Source organism: Lepidochelys kempii, chromosome 6 (assembly GCF_965140265.1).
Source record: "Lepidochelys kempii isolate rLepKem1 chromosome 6, rLepKem1.hap2, whole genome shotgun sequence".
Lineage (NCBI taxonomy): Eukaryota > Metazoa > Chordata > Testudines > Cheloniidae > Lepidochelys > Lepidochelys kempii.
Window position 1 is genome coordinate 128886832 of NC_133261.1, and position 18089 is coordinate 128904920.

At 53.1% G+C, this 18089-nt stretch overlaps 1 protein-coding gene across 1 annotated transcript; it reads right to left on the reverse strand.

Moving 5' to 3' along the window:
* Positions 1–413: 413 nt before the first annotated feature.
* Positions 414–17594, reverse strand: LRR1 (leucine rich repeat protein 1). Its single transcript, XM_073350225.1, has 4 exons — positions 17170–17594; positions 12365–12463; positions 4692–5419; positions 414–1550 (listed from the first exon to the last, which is right to left on the reverse strand). Exons 1-4 carry the CDS (start codon positions 17368–17370, stop codon positions 1298–1300), a joined length of 1281 nt encoding a protein of 426 aa, XP_073206326.1. The 5' UTR covers positions 17371–17594; the 3' UTR covers positions 414–1297.
* Between the last annotated feature and the right edge of the window lie 495 nt (positions 17595–18089).

Below are 18089 nucleotides of genomic sequence, written 5' to 3' on the forward strand. Positions count from 1 at the left end.
TCAAATGACATGTACTCAAATGCCAGCAATACACAGGTGACACTCAGCTCTACCTACTCTTCACTACATATGACCATATCACTACCACCACCATGGCCCAGTGCTTGGATGAGATCAGTTCATGAATAAAGAACAGCTGGCTGAAGCTGAACCCAAGCAACGCAGAGGTGGTGCTGGTGGCAAGAGGAATGGACTTTGGAGTTGCAGTCTCCTTTGGTTGAAGGTTGGAGCTTCTGAGCAATCAAGCCACAGACAAGACATGAATTAGCAGTGTGGAAGCTCTCTAAACATTTCAATATCTTGGTCAAGATAAGAGACTGGGACTAGTGACCGGAAAGCATTAGATGATTATAACGGACAAGTGCAATTGTAACACAAAGCAACATTTGTATAAATTCACATGTGCAAGAAAAAGAATTTCACCATTTAATAATTGAAGTAATCACATAATGAACATCCCAAGAACCTTAAAAATTTGCATGATGCTTAGAAATAGTAAACAATTTAGGTTGTGAATGTGAAGCTGTCATTTCTCTTTCATATGACAGTTATAAAAACACACAAACATTTGTTCAGATAAAAATATCATAATACTGTTTCCTGTTTGAGGTGAGCACCCTATACATGGAATTGTTTATGGAACCGAAAATACCTGAAGAGTGTTTTAGAACTAGTCATGCTCTTTGGCAGCAGAATACTTTGTTGTTCCGCAATAAACTAGCGAGTGAATAGACATAGGACTCCCGCTTGCTGGCAGGAAAGGCACCACACTGTGCTCTTACGAAGGAGAATAGGAGATTCTGGACTAGGAAAAAAGTCTAGTACTCTCTAACTGATAGAATTCAGAGCATCAAGCAAGGGAGGGTGTACAAGATTGACAACAGAAACAAGCAGAAATTCACCCAACTCTCTCCTTCTGGCAAGGAGAGGTCACCTAATCCATTTAAAAAAAAAAGCATAAAGAGAAAAAATAATGAAGCTTTGGAGAATGTTACAGCCATATAAGCAAGCTAAAATGCATTCTTACTAAGAAGATTCAAGTTGGGAGCGATCTCTCTCTCTGCACTAAAGTGATAGCTACTTAAGATTAAAGAAACTTTAAAGCACAGATACACCACATCAGGCTTACGGTGAGAAGGCTTTGTAAGTTTGACATTATTAACTATTTGTAGTGCACATTCAATGGTTTGTCTCCATTTCATAATAGCAAACAAGGACAGCCAAGCAACATTTGATTTCAGAGTCCTCCATCACTGGATGAAACTTCCCACAACAGTGCCTTTGCTGTCCCTTAAGGTCACCTATTACTCTGCAGATATCTATCTAGAAACTGGGAATAACAAGTTAGAGAGCAAAAATAACAGACAATGGGTGCCTCTGTACCTCCCATGTTATCTACAAGGACCACAGTATGAGCTACGTGGTGGAGATTCATGGTCACTGTTGTCTGAATGAAGCAGCTTAGACAGGCACTTCCACATTGACATGTTTTAGCTACTTCCAGATCTTCACAGAGGTGAGAAGGAAGGAGATGACGACTGTAAGGGATTCTGTTGAAAAAGATGAGTTTGTGTGAACATACTGCAACATTAACCAATACCAGTCAAATTTAGTGATTGACACATGCATTGCTAACAATTGTGCCATGAGATAACCCTTTATAAGAGGAAATAAACATAATTCAAATCTGAAAGACCTGTTCATCATCTACAATGACAGACTAGCGTTACAGCCAAGAAAAGTAAATAAATTGCAACCATGTTCCTGGTTGCTCTGTTAAGAATCAGGAACCTGGATCAAGACAGACAGAGTGAAAAAGAGCCAGAGGGCCATGCTGGTTATAAAAAAAAAATCATTACAGTGCTAGGACAGATGCAGGGAGAAAAGAAGAGGGGCAACAAAAATTTAGCCACCACACCACACATTTGCCCTCCCCCCCACACCGGTCAGCAAGGTCTCTGTATGTTCCCCCCCACCCTCCAATCCATTCATAATACATCAAATATCTCAAAGCCGGTGACATAGAAAAGACAGTGATGTCAAATATTACTCTTAGGATAAATTAGATATTTATAAAAACTGCTTTGAAATAAACAAAATGGTAGTATGTCCTAGACACCCTAACTCGGACTTCTTGCTGACTTACCTACTGCTGACTTACCTACCTTCTCTGTCATGACACTCAATAATTACTTCAGATCAAGAACTAGAACCAAGGATTCTCCCTCATGCAATTATTGTTTTAAATAACCATAAGAGACTCTGCCCCCCCAAATTAGTTTGCTGCCTTTGATCTGTTCCCAGTTCCCTCTAATTAGAAGAGTGAAGCCACAGATAATCCAAATTCCGATTTTGCATATGGAATACTATGCTGCTACAAAGTATAAACACAGATCCCAAATATAGTTTAGGGGTTTTGGGAAGGGTTCCTTCTGAGGCCTTGTCTATACTACGGGGGAGACCGTTACGCTACTTCAGCTAAGTGATAACGTAGCTGATGTCAATGTACTTAGATCTACTTACCATAGGGTCCACATTACACTATGTCAATGGGAGACACTCTCCTGTCAAATCCCCATGTGCTTCTCATTCAGGTTGAGTATAGGAGTCCATGGGAGAGCGACCTGTGGTCGATTTAGCGGGTCTAGTGAAGACTCCCTAAATCGACCACCGATGCATTGATCCCCTGGTAAGTGTAGACAAACCCTCAATCTCCCCATATCCTTGGAGTCAATTAGCAGCAATGTATTAAAATGATTATGCTTGGCATATTAACTAAAAGAAGCCCTCCTGAAATCTAACTGGCTAGTGTACTGGCATTAAGTTCTCCAGACAGACCCTACTAAAAGGGAGCTGGTAGCAACCCCTATATTTAGGTTGCTTAGCACTTTTTTGAGAAGTATATACTAGCTTGTCACAAGTGTACTTTGTATTTGGAAGTTGGGAAAAAAAGTATTCACAAAACTTCATCAGGACTGTACTGAGTAACTCACCTGCGAAGGGGAGGTCAGTGGCAGTGAGAATATGAACTAGATATGAGCTAGCCAGTGAGAATATGAGATATGAACTAGTCAGTAAATTCACATTACAAGAGTGTCCCAAATACCCGTAGGTACTTGTAACCTGTACTTCCAGACCAGTGGACAGGGCTTTACAGCTTATATTTTAGAGAGAGGGCTGGAGAAAGATTCCAGAATTTTGATAATCTACATTTTATTTCCCCTTTCTTCTGTCTCTGGGTCCTACGTTAAACCTTCCCCACACCTCTCTTCTAATCCAAACCCCAATTTCTTGTGTAGTCCAGAAGCAGCAGACTCTTACGTCTTGCAGCTTGGGACTTGAGCATTTTTCCTCTGCCTGTCTCCCCTAGGGGTTGTTACTGGGCATGGCAGCTCCACTCCTAACACAGCTGCTGGTTTCTATACAGACCGACAGGCAGTAACATTTAGTTGTTGCACACTGTAGTAGACCCCGGGGAGTACAGATGGCAGACACTGGCCTTGCAGGGAGGCTGCTTATTTCCTGCAAGAGTGAGATAGTAATTATTTTTAGGCCACGTCTACACTGCCCACCAGATTGGCGGGTAGTGATCGATTTATCGCCTCTAGTATAGACGCTATAAATCAATCCCTGATCGCTCCGCCGTCGACTCCGGAACTCCACCAGGGCGAGAGGCGGAAGCGGAGTCTACAGGGGAACGGCGGCTGTCGATCCTGCGCCGCGAGGACACGAAATAAGTGATTCTAAGTCGATCTAAGATACATTGACTTCAGCTACGCTATTCTCATAGCTGAAGTTGCGTATTTTAGATCGACTCTCCCCCCAGTGTAGACCAGGCCTTAGTTACTCAGAGCTGGGTCTTTTCAAGTTAGAGGTGAAAAGCTCCATATCCTAACCCCTAAAGCCAGTTAGCGATCCTGATGCTGCAGTGCTTCAAGAAAGCCAGTGGTAAGGTAGATAGAAACCTCAATTGGAATGATGTAGCTACAGCTATACATTTACCTTCCAAGCAGTCACCTCACATTTAACCAAAATCTTTCCAACGCTGCTCAGATCTTCTTTAAGGCCCTGTCCATACAAAGAGCAGAACAAGCTACAAACACATTTGCAGCTGGCAGTTTCAGTGTGGATCGGTTTCTTTTCCTTTTCAAAAACCAGCATATTAGCAGAAAGTGGATACCCACTAGCAAATATTTAGCATGATTTCTAACATGGGTGTGTGAACACAAGCTGAGTGGCAACCATGCGTGAAAGCAGCCTCAAGCCATAGTGGATAGGACCCAATATGAACTATACACCCACATGACAAAACCTCCCCACAATAGGAACCCTGCACTGGTAATTTCAGAAGAGACCAATATTCATGGAAACAGGTGTATTCTTATAACTTGAGAGAGCAGATGTTCATTTCTGAAACTATACCTGTTCTGTGGATAGAGGGTGTCAATCTACAGGTTTCACTGACCCCCCCCCCCCCCCTTCAAAAGCTTCAAGTTACAGTTAAAACAATCTCAGACTCTCACCAGTATTACACTGAGCCTTGAGAGATGAACTTATATTGAGTTTAAAGGAACTTTTCTGCTACCCTGTAATTTACTGTAATTGCATATGTTAGAAGTCATAAAGTTAAACACTTGCCAGGTTGTTTATCATTCTTTTTCAAAGCTATAGATGAATCATTCTATTCTTACCTGTAATTTACTGTTGCTCTTGCAGCAGATTCTAGTAAAGTTAATGGTATTTTTAGCTGTATGCTGGGAACAAGAGGATTAGGCTGTTCAAAAGGGTTTCCAAAGAGATCTAACTTCTCAAGTGAGAGATTTCTGAAGTCACTGGGCAAAAAAGGAAGCTTATTACGGGCTGCTGACAGGAAGCGCAGTTGACTTAGCTGGCCCATCTTGAACGGCAACCTAATCAACTCATTATCATCCAGCTTTAAGTGAATGAGTTCTTGCAGTTGACAAAACTGAACTGGAAGTGCTTTGATTTTATTTTGGCTGAGGTCCAAAAACTGGAGAGACTTCTGAAGCGTGGAGTTGCACAGAGCTACGCAGAAGGACTCCAAGTGATTGTTGTGCAGATTAAGCTCCTGAAGGCTGACGAGGTCACCAATAGTTTCTGGCAGCTTTTTTATATGATTGTGGCTTAAGTCTAGTTTTCGGAGTTTTTTCAGACAAAGCATTCGCATGTCGACTCGGGCGAGTTTGCAGTATGAGGCCTGCAGTTGTTCGAGGGAGTAAGGGAAATTTTTGGTTAGCGGATAGTCTCGTCTCGACGTAATGATCATCTTAGTTTTAGGTTTTTCAACTTCCGAAGTCTTTGCTGGTACCAAGACTGAGAGCGGCAGGGCTTCAACATCGGTGCCTCGGTGAGCCAGCCTCACTGCTGCAAGGAAGCTCTTTAAATTGCTAGCATTTGCCTACAAAAACAAAAACAGAATAACTCTAAACATTTCACTTTTAAACCTCCTGGACTTGTGCTAGTGCTTTCTAAACTCTTTTGTACAGAAGGGTGTCCAGTGATGCTGAGTCAGCAGAGTAATGAAAATGGCTAGGGGGAAAAAAGAGGCTTAATTCAGGCTTGTTTTGAATTCTCTAGTAACTGTATTTAAGTGCCAATGATAAAAAATTCAGGTAGGGAAGTTACAACCTCCCCTAACCAGTCAGAGCAAACAAAATGCACTACATAGCTCAAAAAAAGAACAAAGCGCAAGAGTTTGAAGCTGAGAATAAGGGTTGGAAAAGGAGGGCAGCAAGTCACAGCTGGAACAGGTTAACATGCCTGTTTCTATAGACTACACACATGGGGTGGAGGGGGAGACAGAGTTTTAAGGCTATAAACAGTGTTTCTGACAGCCCCTAGGCAGGGAGGGAAAAACAAACAAACCAAACACCCACCCCCCCAAAAAAACAAACAAAAAAACAAAGGTTGAGCATGGGTGGCATTTGAAGTTTGAGGCACAATGGAAACTCTGGACTAACAGGTTTAACATCCTTAGAGCAAGTTCAGATGTTCTGAGACAGAGAGGTTAACTGGTTGCCCATAGTCACACAGGAAGCTTCTGGTAGAACCAGGAAGCCTCCCTACTTTTCTGAGGAAACAATCATCCTTGCTTCAGGTTGGGTGCAGCATGATGATAGCACCACTGACATATCACATGGATCAGTTTGAGGAATACCAGATGACTTGCATGTTGAGTAAAGATCTAGCACAACTTTAATAGATTTAAAGGAGATCTGTATTGGTACAGTTGAGGTTAAATAGTATGGCGTCACTTTCAAATGCCTCAGCTCTTTTGAAAGCCTCTCAGTACAGATCTAATCCAAACTACCTCTCACAGAAAATTAACTGGCATGCGGTAAGCAGCCAGATTAAGCTATTACGCACCTCAGAAAAACAAAAAAACCAAAAAGGAAGCAGACGATGAGGTGTTCCCACAGACAACATGCACTTCTCTCTCAAAGCAGGAGAGGAAGAGGAGTCTTGTGCTTCAGAACTGTACAGAGACTTGAAAGATCTATACTCTGTTCCCAGCTCTGACAGCTCTTTGAGAGCTTGGCCACAGTCGCTCAGTCTATATGCTTCAGTTCTCCATCTGTAAAATGGAGGATAGTAATTCCTTTCTTCCAGCCATTGTCTGTTTAGATTGTAAATTCTAGAGGGCAGTGGACTGTCTCTTACTATGTGTCTGAAGCACCCAGCACAGTGGGGCCCTGATCCTGGGGGCCCTTAGGCACTATGGTCATACAGATAAGCCGTATTTGATTAAGATAGCAGTAAGGGCCAAATAAACCTGATTGCACTGCTAACAGTATTACTGGCTTTCTTACTAAGCCCACAAATATCTAATGTAAATTAACTCCCCGTTTAATATCAAAGGTGGCAAATCAAATCTGAACATAAGAAAAAATATCCCCCCGATCATTGGGGAAGTGGGTAGATTTGTTGTGACTATACACCAGAGAACAAAAGTTATAGGTAAGATTTCCTTTGCTCTAGAAGTGGATATCACAGCAGATGCCAACTCTTGGAAACTAAGCAGCTCTGGGATGCCAGAGGCTGAAGGTAAAACATTCTGCAACTTCAAGATGACAATACCTTGTCTTTTGGTGTCTCAAAAAGAAAATCCTACCACATTGTCTAAGCAAAGTTAGTATGATACCCCTAAACAAGAACAAGTTGAGGAGAAAACCCAAAAAGACATGCCTATGCAAATAAAATAGGCAAATGGCTACTCTCAGAAGTGCTCAGGATCCTGTGATAGTAATAAGTGAAAACTGGAATCAAAATATCAGAGTCCCAGCAATAAAAAAGGCTATTGTAAAAGTAAGCAGTCTGTGTTGCTGCCCTACAAATCTCTCGGACCGGAACTGATCTGAAGCTGGCTACGTAAGTAGACATTCCTTGGATCTAATGATTCCTTCTAATGATCTTTTGCTCCAGGGTTATAAAATAAAGCACTGGATGGATGTTCCAAAGATCTTCAGTCTACTCCAGAGAAATTAGGAACCTGTCTACAACAAGGTTATGAAAGAGAACATTACCAGAAAGGATATGGAAATATTGTTGGCAGGGAGATTGACTAGTTAAGCTAGAATTCTCACTTTTGGAAAGAATCTAGGATGAATCCCCTCGGGTAGACAGTGCCCTCTGCCCCCTTCAGGCTATGATGGGCCAAGCCTTGCACTGCAGTCCCACATCCTGCTTAGCAGCACGGGGCAGGGAGGCAGGTTCTGGGAGACCAGCCCAAGGGTGCTGGGGTTTGGGCAGATTCCTCCCTCTTAGGGCCTAGGACTGTGTTTTGCTAGGGACATTCAGCAATCACACCCCCACTCTGTTGCCATAAAAAAAAATATGTGCCAGCTCCATAAGTAACCTGTCCCCTCACCTCCAGGAGCTCTCCTGGACGGGGCTGCTGTTGAGTCTCTGGCAGGAGGCTCTTCTTCTACAGGCTGCACAGAGGTTTGTCTTCTCCAGGAAGGTGTGGGACATGGAAGATGTTCCTAGCCCTGAAGAAGCTGGTGGGCTTGGACCAGGCTCCAGTCAGAGATAAGAACATGCTTGTAGGACTGTAGTCCATGAACCAGTCTCTGCAGAACAGATTTGCCAAGGGGTCCAGTATAATACGAAAATTGTTATCTGAGGGGACAGGAACACAGGGAAAAAATCATACTCTAGCACTGACTCCAGGGGAAGAATTTTGTTGAGGAATATATTCCTACTCAGGAGATCGAAGTCACCAGCATCCACTGGAACTATGAAACCAATGATGATATCATGAAGGCTGTTGTCTGGGATGTAGCTGACAAAGGAAAATACAAAGCCAGAGCACCACTAATTCTTAAAGAATTTAGAGTGGATGTGTTCCTAGATCGTGAAGCTCATTCTAGAAGCTGAAATCACTGTCATCTGAAAATCTGAACTCAAAATTAGAGTGGCTCAGAAGGGGGTTGCATCAGTTTTGTGAAATGTCAACATTCACCTACAATGAAACATGGAGCTTTTTAATAAAAGGTTTTAAATGTAATAAGCAGCTCATGATTTACCTTCAACTGCTTCACGGAATGCTGAAGTTAGCCACTAAATAAACTCTAAATGGATACTGTAACCTAGATTGACAGATGAAGTCAGTCAAGCAGTTTTTCTGTAGATATGTAATGAAATCCAAATGGGTCTTTAAGCCACACACATTTTCCACTTCAATTTTTATACCTCTTGTAAACCTCTGAGCCGCCAGCAGGCCTTCAGCCTTTTGCTCAGAAACAAACCTTTGGATTTGTACCATTTCAGAATCAATACTGAGAGAGAAGGACCTTCAATCAGGATGCAAAGAATAATCCTGGGGGCATTCTGCGCCATTAAAAATTCTGCAAATTTTATTTGTCAAAATAATACTACATAATCACGCCAGTTTCAATTATTTTGGTAATTTATTTCAATACACCTGTCAGCAAGTATGTCTGCAACAGTACAGAGACACAAAAAAGTTCCCCCAGGAGTAAAGAGTTAAAGAAACCCCGATGACAACCCAGTTCCTGTTTCTCTACCCCCTCCCCCACCACCCCACCTGCAGGGTCACCCCCGCCAATACACCCGAACCACCTCCTCTCCAGAGCCCAGCTGCCAGGAACCCTCGAGCTCCGTGGTTCTCAAACTGTGGGTCGAGACCCCAAAGTGGGTTGTGGCCCCATTTTAATGGGGTCGCCAGGGCTGGCTTAGACTTGCTGGGGCCCAGGTTCAAAGCCTAAGACCAAGGGCTTCAGCCCTGGGTGTCAGGGTTAAGGTTACAGGCCCCCTGCCTGGGGCTGAAGCCCTTGGGCTTTGGCTTTGCCCCCCCACTCCGGATGGGCTAAGGGTTTGGTCCCCCCTCTTGTAGTAATTGTTGTCAGAAGGGGGTCGCAGTGCAATGAAGTTTGAGAACCCCTGCTCTAGCTCCCTCTCCCTCCCTCCCTCCAGCAGGGTCTTCTATGTGCAAGTTGGGCTCTGCAGAGTAGAGTGGCCCCTAGTGATGGCCAGCAGCACTGCAGCCCATTTCTGTGGGGGAAGGGAACCTCTGCATGCACGTTAATTTCTGCAAAATTCTGCATTGCACCGTGGCGCAGAATTCCCGCAGGAGTAAAAGCAGCACACTGGCTCTGAATGATCTTATGTGACAAAGTTTTCCTCCTACACAGGATGCAGCCATCGTTATCACAATTGTGAATCAGAAGAATTCGCAAGTCCTTCCCCTACTGCAGATTTTCCCTATATCAACACACAGACAGTGCATCTGAGAGGTCAGTTATCAGAATGCAGAGAAAAAGTGTGTTTTATCACCACCACATCCAGCACATTCTATCAGTTAAACAAACACAGCTCAATCGTCAGGCCGAATACTCTCAGCAACGATGTTCCTGAAACTTGCAGGTTCAGATCAATCCTCTCTGCTAGATCCATGAGTTGTGGATCCCTTCTTGGTAAAATAATTCTTGTAACTATTTATACCTAGCAGGGCTCCTATGTACTCTGGTTATCCTTGAGAAACAATCTAAGACTGAATAGTTTAATATGAACCCTAACTCCAGCATGACAGTGGTAGGACAGGCAGGTGCCATTCAATGGCTTGTAAAATCACATCTGATCACTCAGTCATCCTGACAGGGAAATTATGGACTCCTACCAACCAGCCACACGGCACAGCCACACGGCACAGCCACACGGCACAGCCACACGGCACAGCCACACGGCACAGCCACACGGCACAGCCACACGGCACAGCCACACACAAGATCTGCCAAAACCACCACCTTTAAAGAAACATCCTACTGAAAGTGGAAAGGCACTACATGCTCTATCAATGCCAGAAACAGACTTCAACCCTAACATAAATAATTGTTGGTCTTATAAAGGAGGAAGGTGAGACAGGACAGAGTCAGCCCTAAAATGAACAGAATTATATTGTTTTAAATTAATTTAAAGCATCATTTTAATTAAATTTAACACATTTAATTTTTTTTTTTTAAATACTGTATCCACCAAACTGAAGTGCTAAGGTTTTGAATGGCTTCAGAAGTGAGTGGAGGCACGAAGTCCTCAGATACCAAGGTGATGAGCGCTGTATAAATGGACAGGCAGGCAAGGAGGTTGGGGGTAGAACTGGTAGGTGAGAAACTCCCTGCCCCCATAAGCAAAACCATTTTCAGGGGCTGGAAGTGCTGGTTCAATGGGTTCTTCCCAGAACCTCCAGCTCTCAGAAGCTTACTGTTCGAATCCATTAAACAGATAAATAAATGCTTATTGCAAGGATGTTATCAAGTGTTCCTAGCATTGCTTCTAAGGTTTCAACTTTTCTGTAAGGCTACTGAAGCTATTTTTCTGTTCACAAGGACCATAAGCTGTTATTAAATTTAATTCTCTGAACAACTTTTCTTCAAAGATAGAATATATTTTCCTCATAGTACCTACATTTCCTTCTTCGCATAAATCCAAAAATGGACTTCATTTAGATTAGAGACTCAGGAATACAGCACACAAGCGGAAGGGCACCGGGAACCAGTGCGGCTTCCTAAACAAAAGGGTAAACAATCTACTTTTCTTCTAGCCACACAACCTAATTTTGAGATTTTAGAAAAATAATCCTAGAAAGATTCGAGGTTTTCCTAAATTTTGCATCAGTTCTAGACAGGCATTAATTGAGCAATAAGAGAGACAGCAAATGTATTGCTGGTACATTAACAGAGGCCTCTAATTTTGCAGCACAAGCTGAATAATCATTTTAACAGTGCATTATTCATACATTCACAGAAGCATTGAAGCAATTGTAAGGAAAATCCATGTAGTAAGCTGTTTTGGAAAAGAGACAACGTAACGTGGGAGGAGTAACGGAGGACTGGCTAGATGAAAAATAAAGAAAGAGATAAGGGATGCTGCTTTTTAAAGGAAAGAGGAGAGAAAAAACACTAGACAAATGAGGAAACCGAGTGGCAGAGATAGAACAGCGGGGATTTGGAAAAACAAAGGAAAGAAAGTTAACGTATCAAAGCAAAAGCAGCAGGGCTCAGCTTTTTCTGCAAAATGAGGGGATAACCCAAAGATCCCTCCCCATTTTAAGATATATATAACAAGTTAATTATATTTCTGAATAATCTCAGACCATATATCCAAAGGCTATTCCTTTGTGCCTGGTTAAGTTTGTGGGCCCCCAAAATAATTGTCTGGCAGGCCCAAATTGCTAAGACTAACACTGATTACAGCCTAAATTTTCCTTTAAAAACATTAGGGAAAATTGCTCAGGTATCTGCATTGTGACTTTTCATTCACTCTGAATAGAGAGATGCCTTATACAGTATAAAGGCAGACAGAAGCAAATGACATCCTGTCAAACTTCCTGGCTTGAGCATTTATACTCTATATGACATCAGTACAATACAGTTTTATTTCTATACAGCAGACTTCATACAGATCACCCCAGAATACTTTCTAGTCCAGATATTGCTTTGGACAACAAGCAATTAAAGCCATGCAAACAAATATGCACAGGCACGTAGGTTATGGAACACTTAACTGTGGAAACCTAGCTAAGGCTGGTCTAGTGCCAGTGCCATGAACTCCTACACAGGGGATCCACCTCTAACACCAGATTGAGACCTCACACTACATGCACCAATAGGTGCCGCGAATGCTGTAGAGTCAGAACGCATGTCAGGTAAGAAAACACCTCAGGAAGGTTTTATACGCCAACTTTTCCAGGGCTTGACATGTGTTTACTAGCTACAGAAAGAGCAACATTCAAGACCACAGAAAAAAGGGAGGGGTCTCCCAGTGAACCACCCACATAAAATAAAAGAAAGCCAGACAGAAAGCTAGCCCGCTATCAGTTCTCTACCTTGCTGAGACAGACATCCACTGCAGGTTCCTTCAGACGAACAGTAGCTTTCCCTTCCTCCACAAATTTGGTGAAGAACTGCTCAATGTTCTCCTTCAACTGTTGAAAGAAAGAGAGGAAAAAAGTGGAGAGCTTGAGTGTAAAGTCTTCCCAAGAAATCAGGGGGTATTTAATTTTGGTTAAAACAACAGTAAAAGCACCTTTCAAGATACAGTTTCAAAGTATAATTGAGCTTAATAACTATTCCTGGTGTAGTACTAAGTACACAATTTCTTTTTTCTTTATCTAGTACAAATCAAGTTTGCAAATCCTTACCATGTAAATAACAGAGAGATCACTACAACAGTGACCTTTCATTTAGAGAAACATTATATAGTAACAATAATCAGATCTCTCTATTTTACAAGTTATTGCCATATTACAGAATGAGCATATTTACACATCCCAAGACATGTCATTTCTAAAAGTCTTTGCTCAATTTATTACATACATTTAACAACCCAGGCATAGCTATCAAATGTCAATATTAAAAAACACAATGTTTCTAATGCAGACATAGGAATCTTGTAGGGATGGAGAACACACTTGAGCTTTGCTAGTGCCTAAGTGAAAAGCACAACCAGATACCCAATGTTGTGCTGTTCTGTAACCTCTATTGAAAATGTTCAGCTATATCTGGACTAACAAGAAGTTGAATACATACAGTCCCATCTGATTTTAGAGCCTGTTTAATTTAAGTTTAGTTTCTTCAGGATACTCTGTCTACTGAACAGTCATGTGGCTAGCTGGCAGAATCACACAATGAAAGGGACATTAACTCAAGTCGTACTTTTGTCTGAAATGTTTACATGCTATTGTTATGAAGACCAAGAATTGCCAAGATCCCAAAAGGTAATGGCTTGGAGTGGTTAGTCTCAGTTCATTCATTTTGCAGACAGGCAGCTTCCCCTTCCCTGAATGGGTTGTTCTCATTGCATCAGAAGAACCACTTTCAAAAGAGAGGAAAAGGGGAGGGAGAAGCCCCTGACTCTGAGAGAGAGCTAAGGCGCTGGTGTACGCAGGTACCACTCTCCAGCCATGCCTCGAAAGGGACCATTGTTTCACAGCACTCTCAGGGGTGCCACCTGCAGGGAGACGGGGCGGGCGTCTCACCTTAGGTAGCCCGGGTGCTGTGGTTATAGGAAATCTTACCCCCTACCCGGCTCGGTGAAGTCACACTGGGTCCAGTGTGTGCAGGTCTCCCCTTGTACCTTGCCCTGGGAGGGGACAGAGTCTCCCCTTGTACCTGACGCAGCCCAAAGAAGAGAAGGAGCCGGTGACTATTACCTGGACGAGGGTTGGGGAGTCTCCCCTCGGGCCGGGCCCGGCCCGGCCCCAGGGGAGAGAGGGCGGAGGCGGGGGGGGGGGTCTCCCCTCGGGCCGGGCCCCGGGGGGGGAGAGGGCGGAGGCGGGGGGGGGGTCTCCCCTCGGGCCGGGCCCCGGGGGGGGGAGAGGGCGGAGGCGGGGGGGGGGTCTCCCCTCGGGCCGGGCCCCGGGGGGGGGAGAGGGCGGAGGCGGGGGGGGGGGTCTCCCCTCGGGCCGGGCCCCGGGGGGGGGAGAGGGCGGAGGCGGGGGGGGGTCTCCCCTCGGGCCGGGCCCCGGGGGGGGGGAGAGGGCGGAGGCGGGGGGGGTCTCCCCTCGGGCCGGGCCCCGGGGGGGGGGAGAGGGCGGAGGCGGGGGGGGGTCTCCCCTCGGGCCGGGCCCCGGGGGGGGGGAGAGGGCGGAGGCGGGTCTCCCCTCGGGCCGGGCCCCGGGGGGGGGGAGAGGGCGGAGGCGGGGGGGGTCTCCCCTCGGGCCGGGCCCCGCGGGGGGGGGAGGGCGGAGGCGGGGGGGGTCTCCCCTCGGGCCGGGCCCCGCGGGGGGGGGAGGGCGGAGGCGGGGGGGGTCTCCCCTCGGGCCGGGCCCCGCGGGGGGGGGAGGGCGGAGGCGGGGGGGGTCTCCCCTCGGGCCGGGCCCGGCCCGGCCCCGGGGGAGAGAGGGCGGAGGCGGGGGGGGGTCTCCCCTCGGGCCGGGCCCCGGGGGGGGGGGAGGGCGGAGGCAGGGGGGGGTCTCCCCTCGGGCCGGGCCCCGGGGGGGGGGGGAGGGCGGAGGCGGGTCTCCCCTCGGGCCGGGCCCCGCGGGGGGGGGAGGGCGGAGGCGGGGGGGGGTCTCCCCTCGGGCCGGGCCCCGCGGGGGGGGGGAGGGCGGAGGCGGGGGGGGGGTCTCCCCTCGGGCCGGGCCCCGGGGGGGGGGGGAGGGCGGAGGCGGGGGGGGGGTCTCCCCTCGGGCCGGGCCCCGGGGGGGGGGGGAGGGCGGAGGCGGGGGGGGGGTCTCCCCTCGGGCCGGGCCCCGGGGGGGGGGGGAGGGCGGAGGCGGGGGGGGGGTCTCCCCTCGGGCCGGGCCCCGGGGGGGGGGGGGAGGGCGGAGGCGGGGGGGGGGTCTCCCCTCGGGCCGGGCCCCGGGGGGGGGGGGGGAGGGCGGAGGCGGGGGGGGGGTCTCCCCTCGGGCCGGGCCCCGGGGGGGGGGGGGAGGGCGGAGGCGGGGGGGGGGGTCTCCCCTCGGGCCGGGCCCCGGGGGGGGGGGAGGGCGGAGGCGGGGGGGGGGGGTCTCCCCTCGGGCCGGGCCCCGGGGGGGGGGGAGGGCGGAGGCGGGGGGGGGGGTCTCCCCTCGGGCCGGGCCCCGGGGGGGGGGGGAGGGCGGAGGCGGGGGGGGGGGTCTCCCCTCGGGCCGGGCCCCGGGGGGGGGGGGGAGGGCGGAGGCGGGGGGGGGGGGTCTCCCCTCGGGCCGGGCCCCGGGGGGGGGGGGGGAGGGCGGAGGCGGGGGGGGGGTCTCCCCTCGGGCCGGGCCCCGGGGGGGGGGGGGAGGGCGGAGGCGGGGGGGGGGGTCTCCCCTCGGGCCGGGCCCCGGGGGGGGGGGGGAGAGCGGAGGCGGGGGGGGGTCTCCCCTCGGGCCGGGCCCCGGGGGGGGGGGGGAGAGCGGAGGCGGGGGGGGGTCTCCCCTCGGGCCGGGCCCCGGGGGGGGGGGGGGGGGAGAGCGGAGGCGGGGGGGGAGAGCGGAGGCGGGGGGGGGTCTCCCCTCGGGCCGGGCCCCGGGGGGGGGGGGGAGAGCGGAGGCGGGGGGGGGGGTCTCCCCTCGGGCCGGGCCCCGGGGGGGGGGGGGGAGAGCGGAGGCGGGGGGGGGTCTCCCCTCGGGCCGGGCCCCGGGGGGGGGGGGAGAGCGGAGGCGGGGGGGGGTCTCCCCTCGGGCCGGGCCCCGGGGGGGGGGGGAGAGCGGAGGCGGGGGGGGGTCTCCCCTCGGGCCGGGCCCCGGGGGGGGGGGGGGAGAGCGGAGGCGGGGGGGGGTCTCCCCTCGGGCCGGGCCCCGGGGGGGGGGGGGGAGAGCGGAGGCGGGGGGGGGTCTCCCCTCGGGCCGGGCCCCGGGGGGGGGGGGGGGAGAGCGGAGGCGGGGGGGGGTCTCCCCTCGGGCCGGGCCCCGGGGGGGGGGGGGGAGAGCGGAGGCGGGGGGGGTCTCCCCTCGGGCCGGGCCCCGGGGGGGGGGGGGAGAGCGGAGGCGGGGGGGGTCTCCCCTCGGGCCGGGCCCCGGGGGGGGGGGGGAGAGCGGAGGCGGGGGGGGGTCTCCCCTCGGGCCGGGCCCCGGGGGGGGGGGGAGAGCGGAGGCGGGGGGGGGTCTCCCCTCGGGCCGGGCCCCGGGGGGGGGGGAGAGCGGAGGCGGGGGGGGTCTCCCCTCGGGCCGGGCCCCGGGGGGGGGGGGGGAGGGCGGAGGCGGGGGGGGTCTCCCCTCGGGCCGGGCCCCGGGGGGGGGGGGGAGGGCGGAGGCGGGGGGGGTCTCCCCTCGGGCCGGGCCCCGGGGGGGGGGAGGGCGGAGGCGGGGGGGGTCTCCCCTCGGGCCGGGCCCCGGGGGGGGGGAGGGCGGAGGCGGGGGGGGTCTCCCCTCGGGCCGGGCCCGGCGGGGGGGAGGGCGGAGGCGGGGGGGGTCTCCCCTCGGGCCGGGCCCGGCGGGGGGGAGGGCGGAGGCGGGTCACCCGTCGGGCCGGCCCCGGGGGGGGAGGGGAGAGATGAATGTGGGGGGGTCTCCCCTCGGGCCCGGGGGAGGGCGGAGGCGGGGGGGTCTCCCGTCGGGCCGGCCCCGGGGGGGGAGGGGAGAGACGAATGGCGGAGGTGGGGGGGTCTCCCCTCGGGCCCGGGGGGGAGAGGGCGGAGGCGGGGGGGGAGGGCGGAGGCGGGGGGTGTATCCCCTCGGGCCGGGCCCGGCCCCGGGGGAGAGAGGGCGGAGGTGGGGGGGGTCTCCCCTCGGGCCGGGCCCGGCGGGGGGGAGGGCGGAGGCGGGGGGGTCTCCCCTCGGGCCGGGCCCGGCGGGGGGGAGGGCGGAGGCGGGGGGGTCTCCCCTCGGGCCGGGCCCGGCGGGGGGGAGGGCGGAGGCGGGGGGGTCTCCCCTCGGGCCGGGGCCGGCGGGGGGGGAGGGCGGAGGCGGGGGGGGAGGGCGGAGGCGGGGGGGTCTCCCCTCGGGCCGGGCCCCGGGGGGGGGGGAGGGCGGAGCCGGGGGGGGAGGGGAGAGGCGAATGGCGGAGGTGGGGGGGTCTCCCCTCGGGCCCGGGGGGGAGAGGGCGGAGGCGGGGGGGGAGGGCGGAGGCGGGGGGGTCTCCCCTCGGGCCGGGCCCGGCGGGGGGGAGGGCGGAGGCGGGGGGGTCTCCCCTCGGGCCGGGCCCGGGGGGGGAGGGGAGAGGCGAATGGCGGAGGTGGGGGGGTCTCCCCTCGGGCCCGGGGGGGAGGGCGGAGGCGGGGCCTCACCTTGTACCTGGCCCCGGCCCGGTCCCGCGCGGTGCAGACCATCAGGTAGACGCCGTGGCCGGCGCCGGGCCCCCCGCGGCCGGGCGGCCTGTCGGGCTGCCGGCCCAGGGAGAGCAGCGCGCGGGCGCCCTTGGCCCGGCCCCGCAGGCCGCAGGCGGGCAGCAGGCGGCTCCGCACCTCCACCTCGCACTGCAGCCTCATGCCCGGCCCGCTCAGGCAGCGCGCGCCCGCCCGCCCGGGGGTCCTGCGGCCGCTCGGGCTCCCGGCGCAGCCTGGCGGAGCCGCCCGCGCGCTGCCTGACTCCTGTAGGCCCTCCCTCCGCTGGGGCTTCGTCTGTGCGGCGCGTTTGCCACGACGGGGCCCGAGCTGCGGTCTCCGCCCCGGCCAGGGACCCCCTGGGCGAGAGCGGGGGCCGCCTGGCTGCGGGAGTTTTACAGGCAGGGGTGAGGACACCCCGACCGCGTGAGGACCCCTCGCGGGCGAGCGCGGGGCCCCTTGTTGGCCCCGCCCCCTCGGGGCTGCTCTTGCTCCGCCTGGCGGTGGAGGCCGGCGTAGCCCGGGGCGGCCGAGCCCCGCTCCGGGGGGTTCGGCGGGGCGGGGCTCGCGCCAGTCTCCTGCTCGCTCCGAGCCTGGGCCGGACTCCCCCTGCCCTGCGTCGCAGCAGCGTGGGGGCAAGCGCCAGCCGGCGGGATCCGGGGGGGCCCCAAATGACCCCAGGCACTGGGGGGCGGGCAGGGCCCTACCTGTGCTTCGGTGCGATGGGGTCACTAACTTACCTACGCTGCAAGTCCCTTGGATCAGGGGCTGTCTAGTGTGTGGCTTGTCCAGCGCCGTGCACACCGTCAGCACTTAGCTACTGGTAACAATCATACCTGCCTGGGGCAGCATCCGCCTAGCCCAACTGCTTACCAGATCAAACT